Raw genomic sequence first — 19,409 nt, 5'->3', positions numbered from 1 at the left:
ACTACGCTGGCTTAGGGGCGGGGTCTGTCCGGTCACGTGGCCGCGGGCTGCTACTAATAGAGCTACTTCTGAGGACCCCATGGTCTAGCTTTAGCAAGAACTCAGGCACAGACGCTTTGTGACCATGGGCTCTTGGAAGACTGGCCAGAGCTACCTAGCGGCCGGGTTGCTGAAGAACCAAGTAGCCGTGGTCACCGGCGGGGGCACAGGCATTGGAAAAGCCATCTCCCGGGAGCTCCTGCACCTGGGTACGTGAGCAGGCCTCTGGGGCTGGGCTAGTGTCCGCAGAGGTCTAGCTCGGGTAAACTGGGTTCAGAGACAGAGGGGAGTGCTGGCAGACCGGAAAGAGGTTGCAAAGCTCCGGTCTGCAGAGCTGAGCAATGAGGGAAAACGAAATAACAGGTTTTATTCCGAATAGCCGAGAAATGTTGAGAGGCTCTGATCAGAAAGCAAGAAAAAGGAAAAGCTATTAAACTTAGAATGATCACGTAAACACACGCACAAGGAAGGAAGCCATCAAGAAGAAAATAGTTACATTTAATATTTAAATATGTGAGAATGTACATCTTCTTTGGGTTTACTCTTTTTGTTTTGTTGTTTTGTTTTTTTCTAGACAGGGTTTCTCTGTATAGCCCTGGCTGTCCTGGAACTCACTCTGTAGACCAGGCTGGCCTCGAAACTCAAAATTCCGCCTGCCTCTGCCTCCCGAGTGCTGGGATTAAAGGCGTGCGCCACCACGCTCGGCTTTTGGGTTTACTCTTAACCCAAAGCAAACTGTTCCCAGGTGGTGGTGACATATGACTTTAATTCCAGCACTCAAGAGGCAGAGACAGGTGGATCTGAGTGAGTTTGAGGCTAGCCTGTTCTACAGATTGAGGTCCAAGTCAGTCGAGGTTTCACAAAGAAACCCAGCCTCGAAGATGTGGGTAGGAAGGAAGAGTGCAAAGTTTAAAGGTATGTTTGAAAAGTATTTCCAACACGACGCTTGTATTGTGCAAAGAGCTTTGACAAGTAGGTTTTTAAAAATTTATTTTATGTATATGAGTACACTGTAGCTGTCTTCAGACACACCAGAAGACAGTATCGGATCTCATTACAGATGGTTGTGAGCTACCATATGGTTGCTGGGAATTGAACTCAGGACCTCTGCAAGAACAGACAGATCTCTTAACTGCTGAGCCGTCTCTCCAGCCCTGACAAGATTTTTAAAAATCTGACATCAAGTGGAACAAATGAGAAATGATTTGGCCCAGACATTCCATGCTGAGCTAACATAGGAAATAAATACATGGAGAAATGATGGACTTTATCTTATCAGCAGTACACTGCAAAAGAAAACAAAATAAGCCGGGCGTGGTGGCGCACGCCTTTAATCCCAGCACTCGGGAGGCAGAGGCAGGCGGATTTCTGACTTCGAGGCCAGCCTGGTCTACAAAGTGAGTGCCAGGACAGCCAGGGCTACACAGAGAAACCCTGTCTCGAAAAACCAAAAAAAAAAAAAAAAAAAAAAGAAAACAAAATAGTATTGCAGTTTGCACTTTACCATTACTTCCAGCCTGTCTTCCACCACAAAACTTCCCCTGGGAGGAAGAATTATTTAAAAAAAAAAAAAAAAAAAATCAATCGGTACCTGTTTAGTACAAAGGTCAGGATCTTGGCCTCTGTCAGCAAATTTGCAGAACCTTGGTTCCCCTTCTGTGGATTGCTAGTTGTTGAACCTCTTTTTGAGTAAGCTTGCATTGGGCAGACACTACACCAGTTCTGGGGTCGACCAACAGAGTATTGTGGCATGACTGAAATATAAGGCCACTCAGCCCTGGATATGCTGTGAGAGTCATGGGGTATGTCCCTAGGGAAATATTTCCTACACCTAAAAGAGAAGTGAACGTTGTACTGCTGTATTTATAATTGGATTGCCTTCCATGAGAGAATATGAAAAAAAAGTTCTTTTTAAAGGTTTGTTGTATTTTTAATTATATATGTGTATTGGGAGGCAGAGGAGGGCCTGTGCATGGGAGTACAGGTGCCCATGAAGGCTGGAAGTGGCAGATCCCCTGGAACTGGAGTGTGAGCCACCCAGTATGCGTGGTGAGAGCCAAACTCATGCCCTCTGCAAGAGAAGTACCAGCTCTCTTAAGCTCCGAGCTCTCTCTCCAGCACCAAGGATGTGAAGTACTCTCTACTGTGGTTTTTTCAATCTTTGTTGTTGTTGTTTTTTTCTAATGCCAGAATTAATGGCTGTTTTCTGAAAGTTGTTATGTAAACCCAAATTGGACAATAGACTATTATAAAGCATTAGCCGAGAGCTGGCAGGAAGGCTTAGTGGATGAAGGTGCCTGCGGCCAAGCCTGATGACCTAAGTTCAATCCTCAGAACAGGAATGGGGGGTGGAGGGTACTGAGTTCCAAGAGTTACCCAACCTCTGTACAAGCACCAGGGCCCACACACATACACATAGATAAATTCTTTAGTAATGTGTTAGCTGGTCTGCCTTCCTCAGATATATAGGCTATCAGAACGTCTTAACAACTGTTACAGGTAGTCCCTGGCACGGCACAGCACAGCACAGCATAGAGGAGACCTAGCAGTGACAGTGAGCTAATGCTATGCAAAACAAACTGGTCATCTGCAAGGGGGGGGGGGATTACAAATGTCTCCTTACCTTTGTTGTTGTTGAAAACTCTTTTATTTCTAGTTACAGACATGTATTGGGGTGGAGGGAGGCTGTGCTAAAACCACACTAGGCTAGTGTGAGTAGGAAGGGGTTGGTCGGAAGGTGCCAAGTGTCATCTGGAGGGGGTTGGGGATGGGGTGAACGTGCCCAGAATAGATTGTACGAGTTTCCCCGAATAAATGCAAGCAGGAGTTGAAGGGTACAAAGTTTCAATTAGAAAGGATAATGTCTGGCTGTCTGTTGCCCACAGTGCTGATTAAATGCACAGTTACTAAGACTGTTGTACGGAGGCACCTGCTGCCGAGAGTAAGGGCAAGAATTCCTGGGACCTATATGGTGGAGAGGGCAGACTCCTGGAAGCTCTGACCTCCACATGGGTGCTGTGACACACACACACACACACACACACATTGAACAAATGTAATAAAAGGAAGTAATATAGTTTATGTTTCAAAATTGCTAGAAGACTTTTTTGTTTGGTTGGTTTTGTTTGGTTGGTTTCTTCTTTTCCTTTATAGCTTTGGCTAGTCTGAAAGTCACAGAGATTCACCTGCCTCTGCCTCCTGAGTAGTGGGATTAAATTAAAGAGTCACTACATCTGGTCTTTACATTTAACTGACAATTAAATTATCTGTACTGAGAACTGAACCCAGAGCTTTGTGCATGATCAGCAAGTTTTTTACCACCTCGATACATCCCCAGGCCTCTCTTTAAAAACAAAACAACAATAACAAAACCTTTTTATTTGGAGTCTGGCCTTCTCACTCTGTAGCCCAGGCAGCCCTTGAATTGGTGATTCTCCTGCCTTAGCCACCTGAGTAGCTCAGATTATAAGCTAGAACACTAGGCCTGGTTTAAGGATGCTTTACCTATCATTACCACCGAGGAATGGTTAAGTATGAAAGGAGATGTGTTCATTAGTCTGTTTAATCATTACATGGTATATAAAAATATCAAAAATATACTCAGTGGATGTACAATTATTTGTCAGTTAAATGTAAAATAAAACCAGATGTAGTGGCTCTTTGATTTAATCCCAGTACTCGGGAGGCAGAGGCAGGTGGGTCTCTGTGATTTTCAGACTATTCAAAGCCACATAGTGAGACCTTGTCTCAAAGGGAAAAGAAGACATGGCCCCAAGAATTTCTGTAATGTGAAGCTTGTTGTGATTATCACTTCTTAAACATCTCCAACCTTCAGCTTTACCATTTTCCCTGTTTATATCGAGAAGTCTGCACTTAGTAGTGCCTTCTGGCTACGGTGCCTGTAACTCTCTCCAGTGTGTTAGCATGCCTGCATCAGCTCATCCCTCTGTAACTCCCCAGGCTTCCGTTGTTAGCAGTTTTTAATTCCTTTTTTTGCTTCTATCGCATTGGCCAATCTTGTTTGATCAATCACTTTTGCAACATGTCACACAGTTTATCATGGGGAGTTGAGGAAATGACACAGCTATGATCTGTACTGTCAGTGTTTGAGCTGAACAACAGATGGGCAAGAATCAATTACTAAAAGACCTACCCGCTCCGCACATAAGAGTTTCTCTGTATATCGATGGCTATACCGGAACTCACTCTGTAGAACTCACTCTGTAGACCATGCTGGCCTCAAACTCAGAAATCTGCCCGCCTCTGCCTCCCAGAGTACTGAGATTAAAGGTGTGTGCGTGCTACCACTGCCTGGCTGATATATATATACACACACACACACACATGCATATACATTAAAATTTATTTATATGAGTACCCTGTAGCTGTCTTCAGAAACACAAGAAGAGGGCACAGATCCCATTACAGGTGGTTGTGAGCCACCATGTAGTTACTGGGAATTGAACTCAAAACCTCTGGTTAAGAACTCGATTAAGATGACTCAGTGTTCTTAACCGCTGAGTCATCTCTCCAGCCCTCTACATATACTTTAAATCCCAGTACACACTGTTAATTCTTGTCCTTCAAATGATCCTTTTTTTTTTTTAAAGTCAGTGTGAAGAGAAAGAAGAAACAGTTTGTATAGTCACAAAATTATCATTTCCAGTTCTGATTTTTCAGTCTTTGATAGTTCTATACAGGTATGTAATGAATTTTAGTGGCTTCTAACCCCCTGCTGTTGTCTCTCGTCCCCGCCTGTCTTTGGAACTAGTTTCATCCGGATTTTGATGTTTTCTGATGTGAGAGACCTACTGTTTAACTGTGGTTGGTTGCTTCATGAGTGTGGATTGGATGGGGTGTTTGCTTTGTTTTTTTTTTTTTTTGTTTTTTAATGCATGAGCAACATACCAGTGGGTATTAGCACTGAAGAAAATTACTCTCGGCAACCATTGACGTCCCATAGCCCCGCAGGAAGGGGCAGGGCCTCATGAGCACCTCTTCGATCCTTGAGAAAAGGATGCTGGTCCTTCCCAGCCTTGTGCTAATCTGGGTAGGGCAAGCACAGGTCGGGTGAGTGAGTCCTTGGTTGTAACCGTTGCCTCAGGGTGGGAAAGAGCGGTGGAAACAGTGCCTGTCCAACCCTTGCGCTATTTCCCCAGCCCCGTCTGGGTTTCTAGTAGTTGGCATCTCTTGGTGTGGGTTATTACCTTCTTGCTGCTGTGCAGGTCCAGGGTTGATTTCGCTGGTTGCCGACCGAGTTGAGCCTTGTTATATTTATAGTCTTATAAATCAGCTCTCCCTCCCCACCTTTGGGCCACACTGGGATGCAGCTCGGTTACTTTAAACATAGTTTGATACTTCCAAAGAGTGTCTTGAAATTAAGAGTGAGGCCTGGGAGCCTTTCATCTCTGGCTAATGCCGCTTCACCGCCAAAGCTACGCTGCACCTAGTGAAAGATTTTTTTATTTTATTTTATTTTATTTTTAAAGATTTATTTATTTATTATATGTAAGTACACTGTAGCTGTCTTCAGACACTCCAGAAGAGGGCACCAGATCTCGTTACGGATGGTTGTGAGCCACCATGTGGTTGCTGGGATTTGAACTCTGGACCTTCGGAAGAGCAGTCGGGTGCTCTTACCCACTGAGCCATCTCACCAGCCCTTATTTTATTTTTTATTATTGATTTATTTGGTGGTCAACAGATTGCCTACTCCTGGTGCTGAATTCTGGGTTCCTTCCCTGGCTCGTTGTGAAGGGTTCTTTCCCAGTCTATTCCTGTCCGCCCATGCACAGATCTGCGCTCTGCCAAGCTGAAGAGCGGGGAGCCAAAAATGCCAGGTTCTTCTTGAGAACGGAGGGTTTTTACGTCTCTGGAGAGTTTTCCGCCCCTAAATTAGAAGATGGCTGATTGGCCCACAACTATTGAGTAATTTGCCCTGATCCTACCTGAACTTGTTGAGGCAATCCATCAGCCAGGCCCTTTGGGCAGGAGAAAAGGCCCACAAGGCCATAATTTTAAGCTGCCAGACTGTTGTCTCAAGTCGGGGGGGGGGGGGTTAGGAAGAAGCCAGCCCAAGTTCACCACCATTATTGCCTAGTCTTGGTGCCTCTCCTATCTGTCTGTCTAACTCCTTGTCTCACAATAATATGGTTTATTCATAGACCCCTTCTTGGACTAGCATGCTCTCGGAGGTGGCTACTTATTTTTCGTTCCATGGCACTTGATATTCAGTATTTCAAAACAGTTGTCCCTTCCCACCCCATGTGTGTGTGAAAGTGTGTGTGCGTTGTCTAGCTTCTTAGTCATTTCAGTTCCTATTGTTTCAACATATCTTCAACCAAAACCAGCCTAACACTCTTCCACACTCGCCTTTTACAGAATACACGAAAGATTTTCTGTAGTTTGGACAGCTTTTTATTTATTTTTGTATATTTTATTTTGTATATTTTGTATATTTGTATATTTTATGTGTATTTTACCTACAGGTCTGCTTCTCACATATGTGCTTGGTGCCTGTGGAGACCAGAAGGGGGGGTGTCAGATGCCCTGGAACTAGAATTACAGAGAGTTATGAGCTGTCATGCGGATGCTGGGGATTGAACCTGGGTCCTTTGGAAGAGCAGTCAGTGCTCTTAACCACCCAGCCCCTTAATCTGGACAGCTCTTGGAAGCTTGCTTACTTTTTCCCTCTGGCTCTTTTCATCTTAGGGTGTAACGTGGTCATTGCATCCCGGAAGCTGGACAGACTAACGGCTGCTGAGAATGAACTGAGAGCCTCTCTGCCTCCCTCCAACTCCGCTGAAGTCACCGCCATACAATGCAACATCAGGAAAGAAGAAGAGGTAAGACAACATGTCGGCACGGCCTACTTACCCAGTGTTCTTTGCAGAAGTGGTTCCTGGCCCCTGCTGTACTCCAAGGTGATGAGGCACACTAGAAGGCAGAGCCTGTAAGGAGCAATGCCTGTGCTCCTGACTTACTGAGCTGGTGACCTCTGAAGGAGGAGTGGTGAACTAAGCAAGAATGTACTCTCGAACATTGGTGGCGCACGCCTTTAATCCCAGCACTTGGGAGGCAGAGGCAGGTGGATTTCTGAGTTGGAGGCCAGCCTGGTCTGCAGAGGGAGTTCCGGGACAGCCAGGGCTACACAGAGAAACCCTGGGCGGGGGTGGGGTGGGGTGGGGGGGGTGGGGGGGGATATGTACTCTCAGCTAGAAACCCTTTAAAGCTGTAGTTTTCAACCTTGTAATCCTGCAACTCCTTAGTACTGTTCCTCATGTTATGGTGACCCCCAACTATAAAATTATTTTCATTGCTACTCCATAACTGTAATTTTGCTACAGCTATCAGTCATAATGTGAATATCTGGTATGCAGGATATCTGATATGGGACCCTGTGAAAGGGTTGTTGGATCCCCCATCCCCAAGAGGTTGTGACCCCAGTTTGATAAACGCTTTAAGGCATTTCTTAGTGTTCATTTTGGCCTGGTTTTCATCATTTTTGTTTAAGGTCGGTATTTAAGAAACTAATGCTACTGAGGCTTCTTGTACTTAGGGATTATCTATACTCTCCAGGGTGTCTTGCCATCCAAATTAGAATTTCGGCTTTTCATTTAGGAGTGTGGTACAGTGGTAAATTCACACTGTGGGATTTGGGGGTTTATTCAGTGGTGGCTTTATGTGTTTGGACTGTAGTATTTAGAATGAATATGCATTATATAGGAGTCTACAGACTGCATTATATTTCTAAACCTGGGCCATGTCGCAGGTTAGCTGTTAAACTTTCCCTTTCCATGTTTCTCTAGGTGAATAATTTGGTCAAATCTACCTTGGCTAAGTATGGTAAGATCAACTTCTTGGTCAACAACGGCGGAGGCCAGTTCATGGCTCCTGTGGAAGACATCACTGCGAAGGGATGGCATGCTGTGATAGAAACCAACCTGACAGGCACCTTCTACATGTGCAAAGCAGGCAAGTGTCAACAGCACAAAACCCCAGCATGGCTTCAGTAAGAGACCACAGGGAAGAGGAGCTGCTAGGGACTCAAGCCCATTTCAGTAACGGTTCTGTGGTATCTTAACAAAATTCATATCTTGTACTTGTATTCTCTCTCTCTCTCTCTCTCTCTCTCTCTCTCTTTCTGAGACAGGGTTTCTCTGTGTAACAGTGGCTGAACTGGAACTCACGCTGTAGACCGGGGTGACCTGGAAATCAGAACTCTACCTGCCTCTGACTCCCAAGAGCTAGGATCAAGGGCCTGCGCCACTGCCGCCGCCCAGCTGACTATGTTCCTTTAGAGGTTTATTTCTTTTTATTTTAGTCATATGTACATGCCTGAGTATATGCATGTGCACCATGATGCACAGTCGCCTGAAGAGGGGAGGTTAGGTGTCAGATCCCTGCAACTGCACTTTAGGGTAGACGTGAGCCACCCTGTGAATGCTTGGGACAGAACCTGGAACCTCTGCGAGAGCGGTTGGTGCTTAACCACTGAGCCACACCCCCAGCCTGTGCTTCCTCCATTTGATCTGAATCTTTGTCAGAGATTCATGGTTTTTTGTTTTGTTTTTTTTTTTTCATTTTTTTAAGAGTTAATGTTATTTCTGTAAGAAATCAATGTTAAGACAGACTGACATTAATTTACAAAATGTCTCTTGTCCTGTTAAAGATTAAATTTAGATTAAATTTTTCCAAGAAGAACCTTACCTTTTGGGAATGTATACTTTCTATCTAGCTGGAACACTGTACTGCAGGTGTGTTTTTGCTCTTTTGTTTTTGTCTGTTGGGGGTGGGGGGTGGAGGACAGAATGTTTTGTTTTGTTTTGTTTTTGCTTTGTTGGTTTTTCGAGACAGGGTTTCTCTGTGTAGCCCTGGCTGTCCTGGAACTTGCTCTGTAGACCAGGCTGGCCTCGAACTCACAGAGTTTCACCCTCACATCATGCCCGGCCCGAAGGTTTTTTATTTTTGTTGATTCTCACTAAATTTCATCACTTATTAAGATTCTGTGAATAGGTTAGATAATTGTCTAAATGAAGCTGAAAAAAAAGACAATCCTTAAAAACCACATGTACAGCTGGGTGGTGGTAGCTCATTCCTTTTATCCCAGCACTTCGATCCTAGAGGCAGGCAGATCTCTGAGTACAAGGCCAGCCTCTTCTACAGATTAAGTTCCAGGACAGCCAGGGCTATACAGAGAAACACTGTACAATTAAATGTAAATGCTTGTTCACACGATGGGATAACTACAGAGAAGGGAATCTTCAAATGACTAGCCCAGTGCGTTCACCAAATGATCCTAGGGGTGTGGACCTTACAAGAAAGAAGAAAGGAAAAAAACTCAAATTGATCCCCTTTAGGACTGAACTCAACTAGAAAGAAAAAAAGAAGACTTAACCACTTAAGATCGGCTTCATTTGTACTCTGAAAACCCAACTCTTGCTTGCTTGTTCCCAGTCGCTTGACTTTACAGTTCCCGTGTCTCCGCACACTGACAGATGGATGCGTGTAGCCTTCCCAAGTTGTTTCTGCCAGCCGTCCTCCTTGTACATCTTTCTTCCCTCTCCATTTGCTCTCTATGGTCTTTGTTATTTCAAAGACTTTGAAGAAATGCCCGTATCTGAGCCTGGAAAAGCATCAGGGTTTTGGAAGTCACGAAGCCACCAGAGTTAAGACATGGCATTTAGCCAGAGGCAGAGTTTGTTTAGAGTAACTCAAACAGACTTAGTATCTTCTTTATGCTAAAATCCAGTGGCTTCCTGTAGTTTTTTTTTTTTAAGAGAGATTTTTTTTACTATATATTTTCTTTATTTACATTTCAAATGTTAAACCCCTTTCCTGGTTTCCCCTCCAAAAACCCCCTATCCCATCCCCTCTCCCCCTTCATGTAGTTTTTAATACTTGATGTGACAACGACTGTTTCCAGTTTCAGACTTTTCTGGACAATTTATGACCACATATTCTATTTAAAATCATTTATTCTTTGAGAATTTCGTACGTGTATGCAGTTTTGATAGTGCCTACCCCTCACCCTCTCCTTCATTTCCTCCACAGCCCTCTCCCTCCACTCCTCTGTATCTGTCTCCTAATTTGGTGTTTTCTTTTCCTTTCTTTTCTCCCTTCCCTTCCTTTCCTTCCTTCCCTCCTCCTCCTCCTCCACCTCCTCCTCCACCTCCCTTTTCCTCTTCCTCTTCTTCCTCTTCTTCTTCTTCCTCTTCTTCCACCCTCTCCTCTCTCTCCATACATTATTCATTTATTTGTTTGTTTGGGGGGATTTTTTTTTTTTTTTTTTTTTTTTTTGGTTTTTCGAGACAGGGTTTCTCTGTGTAGCCCCGGCTGTCCTGGAACTCACTTTGTAGACCAGGCTGGCCTCGAACTCAGAAATCCACCTGCCTCTGCCTCCCGAGTGCTGGGATTAAAGGCGTGCGCCACCACGCCCGGCTGATTTTTTTTTTTTTTTGACACAGGGTTTGTCTGTGTAGCCCTGGCTGTCCTGGAACTCACTCTGTAGACCAGGTTGGTCTCAAACTCAAAATCTGCTTGCCTCTGCTGCCTGAGTGCTGGGATTAAAGGCATAGGCCACCACCGCCTGCCTCTTAACTATTTTTAAAACTTTTTTTTGTACAGTATAAGTCAGCCATGTTATTTCCTCCCCCCACCCCCAGCTCCTCCCCACCTCCCTTCCCACCCAACTTCATGGTTCTTTTTCTCTTTCCTGAGTGCTAGGATTAGAAATGCTCACTACCAACATCCGACTACCCCATGTCTTTAATTGATGGGCTTTGTTTTAAATCATTTGGTTCAAGTTTTGTGTTTTTTATCTATAAACCTCACATTTTGAAATTTACCTTAGGGATGGAGATGTAGCTCAGTTGGTAGAGTGCTTATGTATCACACAAGAGGTCCTAGGTTCTATCCTTGCCGCTCTGTAAGTCAGACATGACAGTGGACAACTGTGACCACATCACTTGGATGGTAGAGCCAGGAACAATAGCAGTTGAGGGTCATCCTCACCTACCTAGGGAATTCTAGGTTATCCTGGGATGCATAAAAAACAAAACAAAACAAAGACCTTGTCTCAAAATTTTTCTTTTTAAATTCAGGTTATAGTAGATACTTTATGGCTGTTGCCATCTTAATTGAGTCACTGTTCCAGTAATTTACATATAGATTATTAGTTTAGCGAAGATTTTTTTTTCAAGCTTATTTTGAAGCTCTCACTGACCATTTTCAGCTTTACCTTACGGCTTATTAAATTCTTGCTATACAGCAGTCAGGATCATCCTGGGCTACGTGAGACCTCAGCTCAGTGACAAAAACTAATTTAAAATAGAAGACATCAATGTATGTTGGCGCAGGAGATAACAAAGGAAGATGCTGTTTAACATGGTTGCTGTCTGTGTGTGTGTTCTGCAGTTTACAATTCCTGGATGAAAGAGCACGGAGGGTCGATTGTCAATATCATTGTCCTTCTTAATAATGGGTTTCCAGGAGCCGCGTAAGTATATATTTTTTCCTGTGTCTTTGGATTTTGTTCTCTGAATTGGGGGCGGGCTAAATCAATGATTCACCCCTTTAATAAATTATAACCCTAATAATTTCCTTTCTAAGTAATGATCTTATTAATTCTTGTAAATTTTCATACAGTGTGTGTGGTGGTTTGAATGGGTTTGGCACCCATAGACTCATGCGTTTGGATGCTTGGCCCACAGGAAGTGCCACTTTTAGGAGGTGTGTTCTTTATAGACTAGGTGTGGCCTTGCTGGAGTAAATTCATCCCTGCAGGGGTAGGGGGTGGGGGTGGGGGTTGAGCTTTGCAGTCCTATGCTCAAGCTCTGCCTAGTGCAGAAGAGAGAGACTTGATCTATAGGTCAAGATGTAGAACTCTCAGCACCATGTCTGCCCGGATGCTGTCACACTTCCTGTCATGATGATAATGGACTGAACCTCTGAACCTGTAAGCCAGCCGCAAGTAAATGTTGTCCTTATATGAGTTGCCTTGGTCATGGTGTCTGTTCAAAGCAATGACTCCCTAACTAAGACACTGTATATTTTGATCATATTCATCCCCCACCCCATTGCCTTTTATTTGAACTTTAAAAACAAATTGTGTATGTTAGAGGCCAGAGGTCAACACCAGGTGTCTTCACCAATCCCTCTCCACCATATTTCTTTGAGACAAGAGTTACTCACTGAACCATGGCTTTCTGATTTGGCTGGAATGGCTGGCCAGTGGATCCCAGGGAGCCTCCCGTCTCTGTCTCCCCCTTGTTGGGATTACAAGCATGCACTCCCATACATGACTTCTGTGTAAGTGTGAGCATCCAAGCTCACATCCTCAAGCTCCTGCAGCAAGCACTGCACCTACTGAGCCTTCTCCCTAGTTGCTAATAGCGCCCATGCAGATGGAGGTTGCCGAATACAGTGGTTTGAATGAGAATGGCTCCCACAGACACGTATGTTTGCATGCTTCGTCCCAGTTAGTGGAACCATTTGAGAAGAATTCAGAGGTGTGGCCTCTTTGGAGTGGGCGTGGCCTTGGGAGATGGTGTGTCACCAGCAGTGGGCTTGAGGTCTCCTGGAGGTCTATACTTTTGTCATTTATCTGAAATTCGTATTACCTGGAGGTCCTGTTACCTTTTCTGCCAAGTAATTGAGATATTACAAATCTAGCTGTCACTGTGGGAAATAGCTTCTTTGTTAAATTATGAAAATTAAATAGATCTGGACTCATTTAGATATCAGAAACTCTGAGTTTCTGAAACACACACACAATTCCTAAGGAATTGTAGTTCTAGCAAGTTGACTTCCTCTATGGAAATTTTAATAACATACTAGCTTCATGTATTATCTAGGATCCCTTCAGTTGTGGAGAGTATCAGTTACTCTTTGTCTCTCTATCCACAATTCCTGGCAGAGAAGGCTTAGTGGGGGAAGGGTTTGTTTGGGCTCCTGTTTTCAGTGGACTTGCATCCATCACAGTGAGCCAGGAAGCAGAGACCAGAAGATGCTGGTACTCAGCCAGTTTCTCCTTTGTCCTTATCCTTACCTCTTGGGATGACACTGCCCACCTTCAAGGCAGGTCTCCCCACCTCCCTCCCCTTCTCACAGTGAACCCTAGTGAATTCTCTCAGAAAACATCTTCACAGACACACTCAAGAGGTATGCCTTAAGAAATATGGCACTCTCCACCTCTTGCTAAGCTCTACACAGTCCTGTGGCACTCACAGCACGTGTGGTACAGACGGCAGAGTACAGCTCTTCATGCAGGCACTGGGAGATGCCCACGTGGAGGTCATGAAGGAAGGGTTACATTGAAACTCCTTTGTGCTGGGCCTTGGAGTAGGGAGCAGAGCTGCTGTGGCTAAGGGCCTGAGCGCCTGAGACTGTCCCACCTTACCCTGACAGCAAGCTAACACACCATGAGAATGAAATCTGGGGAGACCAAGCTAGAACTTACAGAGGCTGTGTGACCTGGGTACCATGTGCCGTGATGTTTTACTGCCAGTTTTTAATGTCAGTTGCACATTTGACACTTTTTCAGGGGTTCCACACGCCTGCTTGTATGCACGGGCTAGTCTTGTATGCTTCTGGGTTTTTTCAGATTGCTGAGAACGTTTTTTTTTTTAATGTATTTTTTCTAGGATATTTTAATTAGTTATCCAATAATATGCTCCAGATAAGGTAAGGATCAGGTTATGAACAAACCTATGTGAAGCGATCAGGTATACTAGCCACTTAGTACGAAGACTCTCAGATTCTCTGGCTACATAATTTATACAGCTTTCCTTCATGCTCCCGCTCCCTTTAGAGGGTCTTCCGGCGTGGGAGGCTAGGTACTCATACTGATGACCTTTTTTGTGTTTGAGTAATAGCATTATTAACATGAAATTCACTGTGTGTGTGTGTGTGTGTTGCTAGCGATCAAACCCAAAACCTTGTGCATGCTGGCCACATACTCTGCCAGTACACTATGACCTCAGCCCCAAATTTATCCCTTAGAAGAATACAACTTACTGATTTTTGGCATATTCAAAGTCACCAACTATCACCACTGTCCAATTTCTGACTATTCTGTCATTTCCCTAAGAAGCTCTCTCAGCAGCGTGCAGTCCCCCTCCTCCGACCCAAACCCCAGTAAAAACGAACACTCTCCATCTCTGTGCGATTGCCTAATGGACGTTCATAAAGTTGGTAGCTTCACCCTGTTTAGAGAGAGAGAGAGCTCTTACTAATTCCTAATGAATCAAATCAAGCTGACAATCTAAATTAACTGTTATAGACTAGCTTTTAACTGCTGAGCCATCCCAAGTTCTTTACCCAGTGGGATGTATGTTGTCGGAACAGAGGGGAAGGGGAGTCTTCAAATGAACTAGGAAAGAATTGATCAGCAAACATGCAGAGCTAAACGTTGAAGGAAATCCTTCTTTCCTTACTACCTAGTCTGTCTTTCCCTGCTGTTTTCAGATGCTCATGAATGGATTTTTCCACATTAAACCATATGGCAGCTGGGGATATTATTATGCTGCACATAGAAATTCCGAATCACATTACCTTCTTTTTTTATATACTTTCTAAAAAAGATTTATTTATTTACTGTATGTATATGAGTACACTGTAGCTGTCTTCCGATACACCAAAAGAGGGCATTAGATCCCATTATAGATGGTGGTAAGCCACTATGTAGTTGCTGGATATTGAACTCAGGACCTCTTGAAGAGCAGTCAGTGCTCTTAACTCCTAAGCCATCTCTCCAGCCCCGTTACCTTCTTTTTTAAAAAGTGCATGGTTTCGTCGTTGTTGAGCCACGGTTACCTGGCTTAGATATTTGACATCTCTCCCTGTTTGACTAGAACGTGCTCTGTAGACCAGGCTGTTCTGCTTCCCATGTGCTGAGAGTAAAGGCATGCGGCACCATGCCCAGCTTTCTAAATGTTTAAAAATTATATTTATTTAGTGGTTTATTTTTTAATGTGGGGTATATATGCTCCACAGCACAAGTATGGATGTCAGAGGACAACTTGCTGGGGTTGTTTTCTCTTCTTCCACAGTGCGGTCTTGGGGATTGAAATCAGGTCGTCAGACTTTGCAGTAGGCCATATCTATAGCCCAACCTTTTACTTGGAATTCCATTGATAATGCATGTAGCCAAATATATGGTTTTTATAGCCCCTAGTATTAAAAGTATTTACAATATCAACATATACTTGCCATGTTTGGGGCTGGCGAGATGGATGAGCTGGTAAAGGAGCTTGCCACTAAGACTGAGGTCCTGCATTCCACCCCCTGAGCATCCCCTGAGCCCACGTGATGGAAGGAGAGAAATGGCTCACTTGATGATCTCTACCCTCCATACATGCCTTGTGGTACATGCTTGAGTGGACACATATACATACACGTGTGGAGAGAGAGAGAGAAACCAAACCACAATCTGTTGTTCTCTTTTGTAATAAAAGGTTCATCAACATATTCTCCCGGGCACATGGCTTTTGAGAGACACAGCTTATGCAGAGTGCATTGTGTTTGATAACTGTGGCCTGGCTTTGATAGAGAAGGACCCAGCTCTCTCTTTAAACAGAGACTCAATGTGACAGAGACTCATAACAGAAAGAATCCCGTGGAGTTCTCAAGTCATTGAAGTGCTCGTCAACTTAGTTGATGGGAAAAATGTTTGACAGAAACTGATGCTAGTAATGTTTGTGTCTTTACAGGCACACTGGAGCGGCAAGAGAAGGTGTTTACAACCTCACAAAATCCATGGCTTTGGCGTGGGCCAGCAGCGGAGTGAGGATCAACTGTGTCGCTCCTGTAAGTAACTGCTATGTGTGAAGTCTACTGACAAACTGGGCTCCTGATTCAGATTGTGTTGTGGATAATTGTATCACATATATATGTACACACATACACACACACACACACACACAATATATATATATATATATATATATATATATATATATATATATATTCCAGCTCATCCATCTCGCCAGCCCCAAACATGGCAAGTATACACACACACTATATATATAGTGTGTGTGTGTGTGTACATATACTATGTAAATATACTATGTAAATATACTATAAATGGTTGACTTTTAACATTGGTGAAACTAGAAAGGCAGTCATTCGTTATAGCAGTAGTGTTATTTGGTAACGAGATAGTGATGCACACTCTTGGTATATATTAGAATTATGTGTATTCAAACAGTAGTGATGCAAGAACTGTACTTCCTATCATGAATTGTAGTACCCGCATTATAAAAGGCATTGAGGAATTCCATCCCACAGTGATGAAGGTTGCGAAATACTAGGGAACTGAAGAGGTGGCTCAGCAGGTAAGAGTGCCTATTGCTTTTGCAGAAGACCTGAGCTCAGTTCCCATACCACATTGCATCTCACAACTGCCTATATTATAACTCCATCTCCAGGAATTCTGACACCTTCTAGCCTCCCTGGGCACCTGGGTGCTCGTCCCCTGTAACACACACACAGAGTTAAAATAATAAAAATAAATCTTAAAAAGAAATACTGCTTTGGGGACTGGCAAGGTAGCTCAGTGGGTAAAGCGCTGTCTGTGCGAGTGTGAAGGGCTGGGTTCAGATCTCCACACTCACATTCACAGAGAGACACAGCAGCACACACCTGTAACTCCAGTCCTGGGCCGCTCCCACGATGGCCGACCAGCCTATGTGAAGCAGTGAGTTCCAGGCCCAGTGAGAAACCCTGTCTCAAAACAAGCAAACAGGAAAAAAGGAGACGGCAAAATGAAGAACCATAGAAGGCACGGATAGTGATGTCTGGCATCTCCATGTGCCTGCCTGGTTGAGAACATACATAAGTGCACACACACATGTAACATGTATGTTCACCATGACATATATAACATAAGTGTGGAAAGTTCACACTTGTACACACAAAAAAAGCACTACTTTGAAGAGTAACTTTTTTCCTAAATGATTTTGTTATTTTCTTGTTATAGTGTGAGTCCCTTATTTGGAAAAAAAATGAATATCAATGGGAAGAAACTCAGTTTTAAGACCAAGTAGAAGTTATGTGTTATAATATCACAACTGTAGCTACAGTATTACTCAAAAAAAATCTTTTTTTTTTTTTTTGAGCCCAGTGGTGGTGGTGCACACCTTTAATCCCTGCACTTGGGAGGCAGAGGCAGGTGAATCTCTGAGTTCGAGGCCAGCCTGGCCTACAGAGTGAGTTCCAGGATGGCCAGAGCTACAGAGACCTTGTCTCAGGGAAAACCATCCTTTTTTGTATGGGAGTGGTGCGTGTATGTGTTCATGTGTATGCATGTGCACGTACAGGCAAAAGGCAGAGTTCAATGCTAGATGTCTTCTTCAGCCAATCTCTACCTTAGCGTTTGAGACAGGGTCTCTGTGTTGACCCCAAAGCTCCCTAATTTGACTAGGCTACCTGGCCAGCAAACCCCAGGGACCTGCCTGTCCCCGCTGCCCTAGCCTCCCTAGTGGAAGGGTTACTCAACCGTGCTGCTCCGCTTGGCTTGGCTGTGGATGCTGCAGGCCAGAATGCAGATTCTCATGATTTCACAGCATGCAGTTCAACTATGACCGAGCCATTTCCCTGGCCTCTGCTTGCTTTTTGAGAGCGGTTCTTATGTAGNCCAGGCTGGCTAGAATTCATTATATAGGTTAAGTTGGCCTTGAACCTCTGGTCTTCCTGCCTCAACCTCCCCAAATATTTATTTGTTGTGAAATAAGTCATAGCTTGACCCACCTGATATTTTGTACTTGGCATTTATTCCAAGATATATTAGGTAGAATACATCTTTCTCCTCCTACACAGATCAACTCAGAGTAACTTTTCCTATGATGGTTTCTGACCGTGGATAAAGTAGAGAGAATAGTTCCATTTGAGCTTGGGAGCACACATCTGTAACACTGGTGAAGTGTTGGGAGAGAGAGTAGCGCATATCCACGGAGCCCACTAACCAACCAGCATAGCCATCGGGCGCTCAGGCCAGCTATCGTAGTCAATCAGTGAGCTCTGGGTTCAACAGTAAAGTGGAAAATGATTAAAGGAAGAAACCTGATGCCAACCTTTGACCTCCATATGACTTCCATGCAACCCCCCTCCACACACACACTCAAAATTTAAAACAAATATATATTTTTAAAATTAGCTATCAGGGTACATATCTTGGATTTGGGTGTGTTTTTTAAACTTCACTTGAAATGTAAAACCAAGAAAAATCCTGTTTTTTCACATCTCTGGTAAAGCAAGCATGCTCAGAGGAAGAGAAACCAGACTCCCCAGACCCATTGTTCCTGGTTAGGTGCCCCACTGAAGTGCTTACATAAACATACTCCTCAGAAACTAAGTCCTTCAAGAAAAAGACCAAGACGTAGCTGGTTTTTAAAGGGGAGAAGCCCCCCAAAATGATCATTCAGATGGTCTGCTTTTAGATAGTGGTTGGCTGGATCCCCTTTGACAATTTTGAATAAAGTTGATTAGAAACGTTTGTGCTGAGGTTAAGCCACACATCTTTTGTCTTCAGTCAGCATATCCCCTGATGCCTTCTTGTTGCTGTCGTGTGAGTTCTAGAGATGGTACCCAAGGCCTTGAGCATACTGGGCAAGTGCTCTACTTCCCCTCTGCATCCTCAACCCTTGGTGTCTTGACAATTTAATTCTCCCCATTTACCCACCTTCCTGCTTTGTTTTCTTATACAGGGGATCATTTACTCCCAGACTGCTTTTGACAACTATGGCGAAATGGGACAAACCATATTTCATATGGCCTTTGACAGTATCCCAGCTAAGCGCCTTGGAGTTCCTGAGGAGGTGACGTATCTGGGTGGCACAGATGAGAATACCTTGAGAACTTTGTGACATTTGGCACCCTGGGCATGTGGCCTGGCTGACCAGTAGAGAGGCTTATTTCAGTGCCATCAAACCATGTCGCCTGCGCTTTGGACTCTGGGAAATAACCTAGTTAGTTGCTTTGACTGCTGACAGCAGATTCTCCTCAGGAATGAAGGCCATGAAGTTAGAGACGACACATTTTTGTTGTCTTTGCAGCTACAGTTTTATTACATGCAGTGTTGGTTCCAGCAGCCCCAAGCAAGCCAGATAATGACAGACTCGTGAAGTTCCACAGAGGAATGAAGTATGTTAAAACCAATAGCTTTTCAAATGACTGAGGAGTAAACTTAGATCTAACGGTGGTAGGATGGGGAAAGTTTCTATGACCGAGCCATTTCCCTGGCCTCTGCTTGCTTTTTGAGAGCGGTTCTTATGTAGCCCAGGCTGGCTAGAATTCATTATATAGGTTAAGTTGGCCTTGAACCTCTGGTCTTCCTGCCTCAACCTCCCCAAATATTTATTTGTTGTGAAATA

At 44.0% G+C, this 19,409-nt stretch overlaps 1 protein-coding gene across 1 annotated transcript in view; it reads left to right on the top strand.

Moving 5' to 3' along the window:
• The first annotated feature begins 19 nt into the window (after positions 1-19).
• Positions 20-19,409, top strand: part of Pecr (peroxisomal trans-2-enoyl-CoA reductase) — a 27,543-nt gene continuing 8,153 nt past the window's right edge. The window contains exons 1-6 of the mRNA XM_021160374.2: positions 20-248; positions 6,751-6,884; positions 7,848-8,013; positions 11,455-11,536; positions 15,750-15,846; positions 18,744-18,854. Coding sequence (XP_021016033.1) covers positions 125-248; positions 6,751-6,884; positions 7,848-8,013; positions 11,455-11,536; positions 15,750-15,846; positions 18,744-18,854 — 714 coding nt within the window. The 5' untranslated portion in view covers positions 20-124. The remainder of the gene's footprint in view (positions 249-6,750; positions 6,885-7,847; positions 8,014-11,454; positions 11,537-15,749; positions 15,847-18,743; positions 18,855-19,409) is intronic.

Source organism: Mus caroli, chromosome 1 (genome assembly GCF_900094665.2).
Source record: "Mus caroli chromosome 1, CAROLI_EIJ_v1.1, whole genome shotgun sequence".
NCBI classification, from domain to species: Eukaryota; Metazoa; Chordata; class Mammalia; order Rodentia; family Muridae; genus Mus; species Mus caroli.
This window is presented reverse-complemented; position numbering and strand designations above follow the sequence as displayed.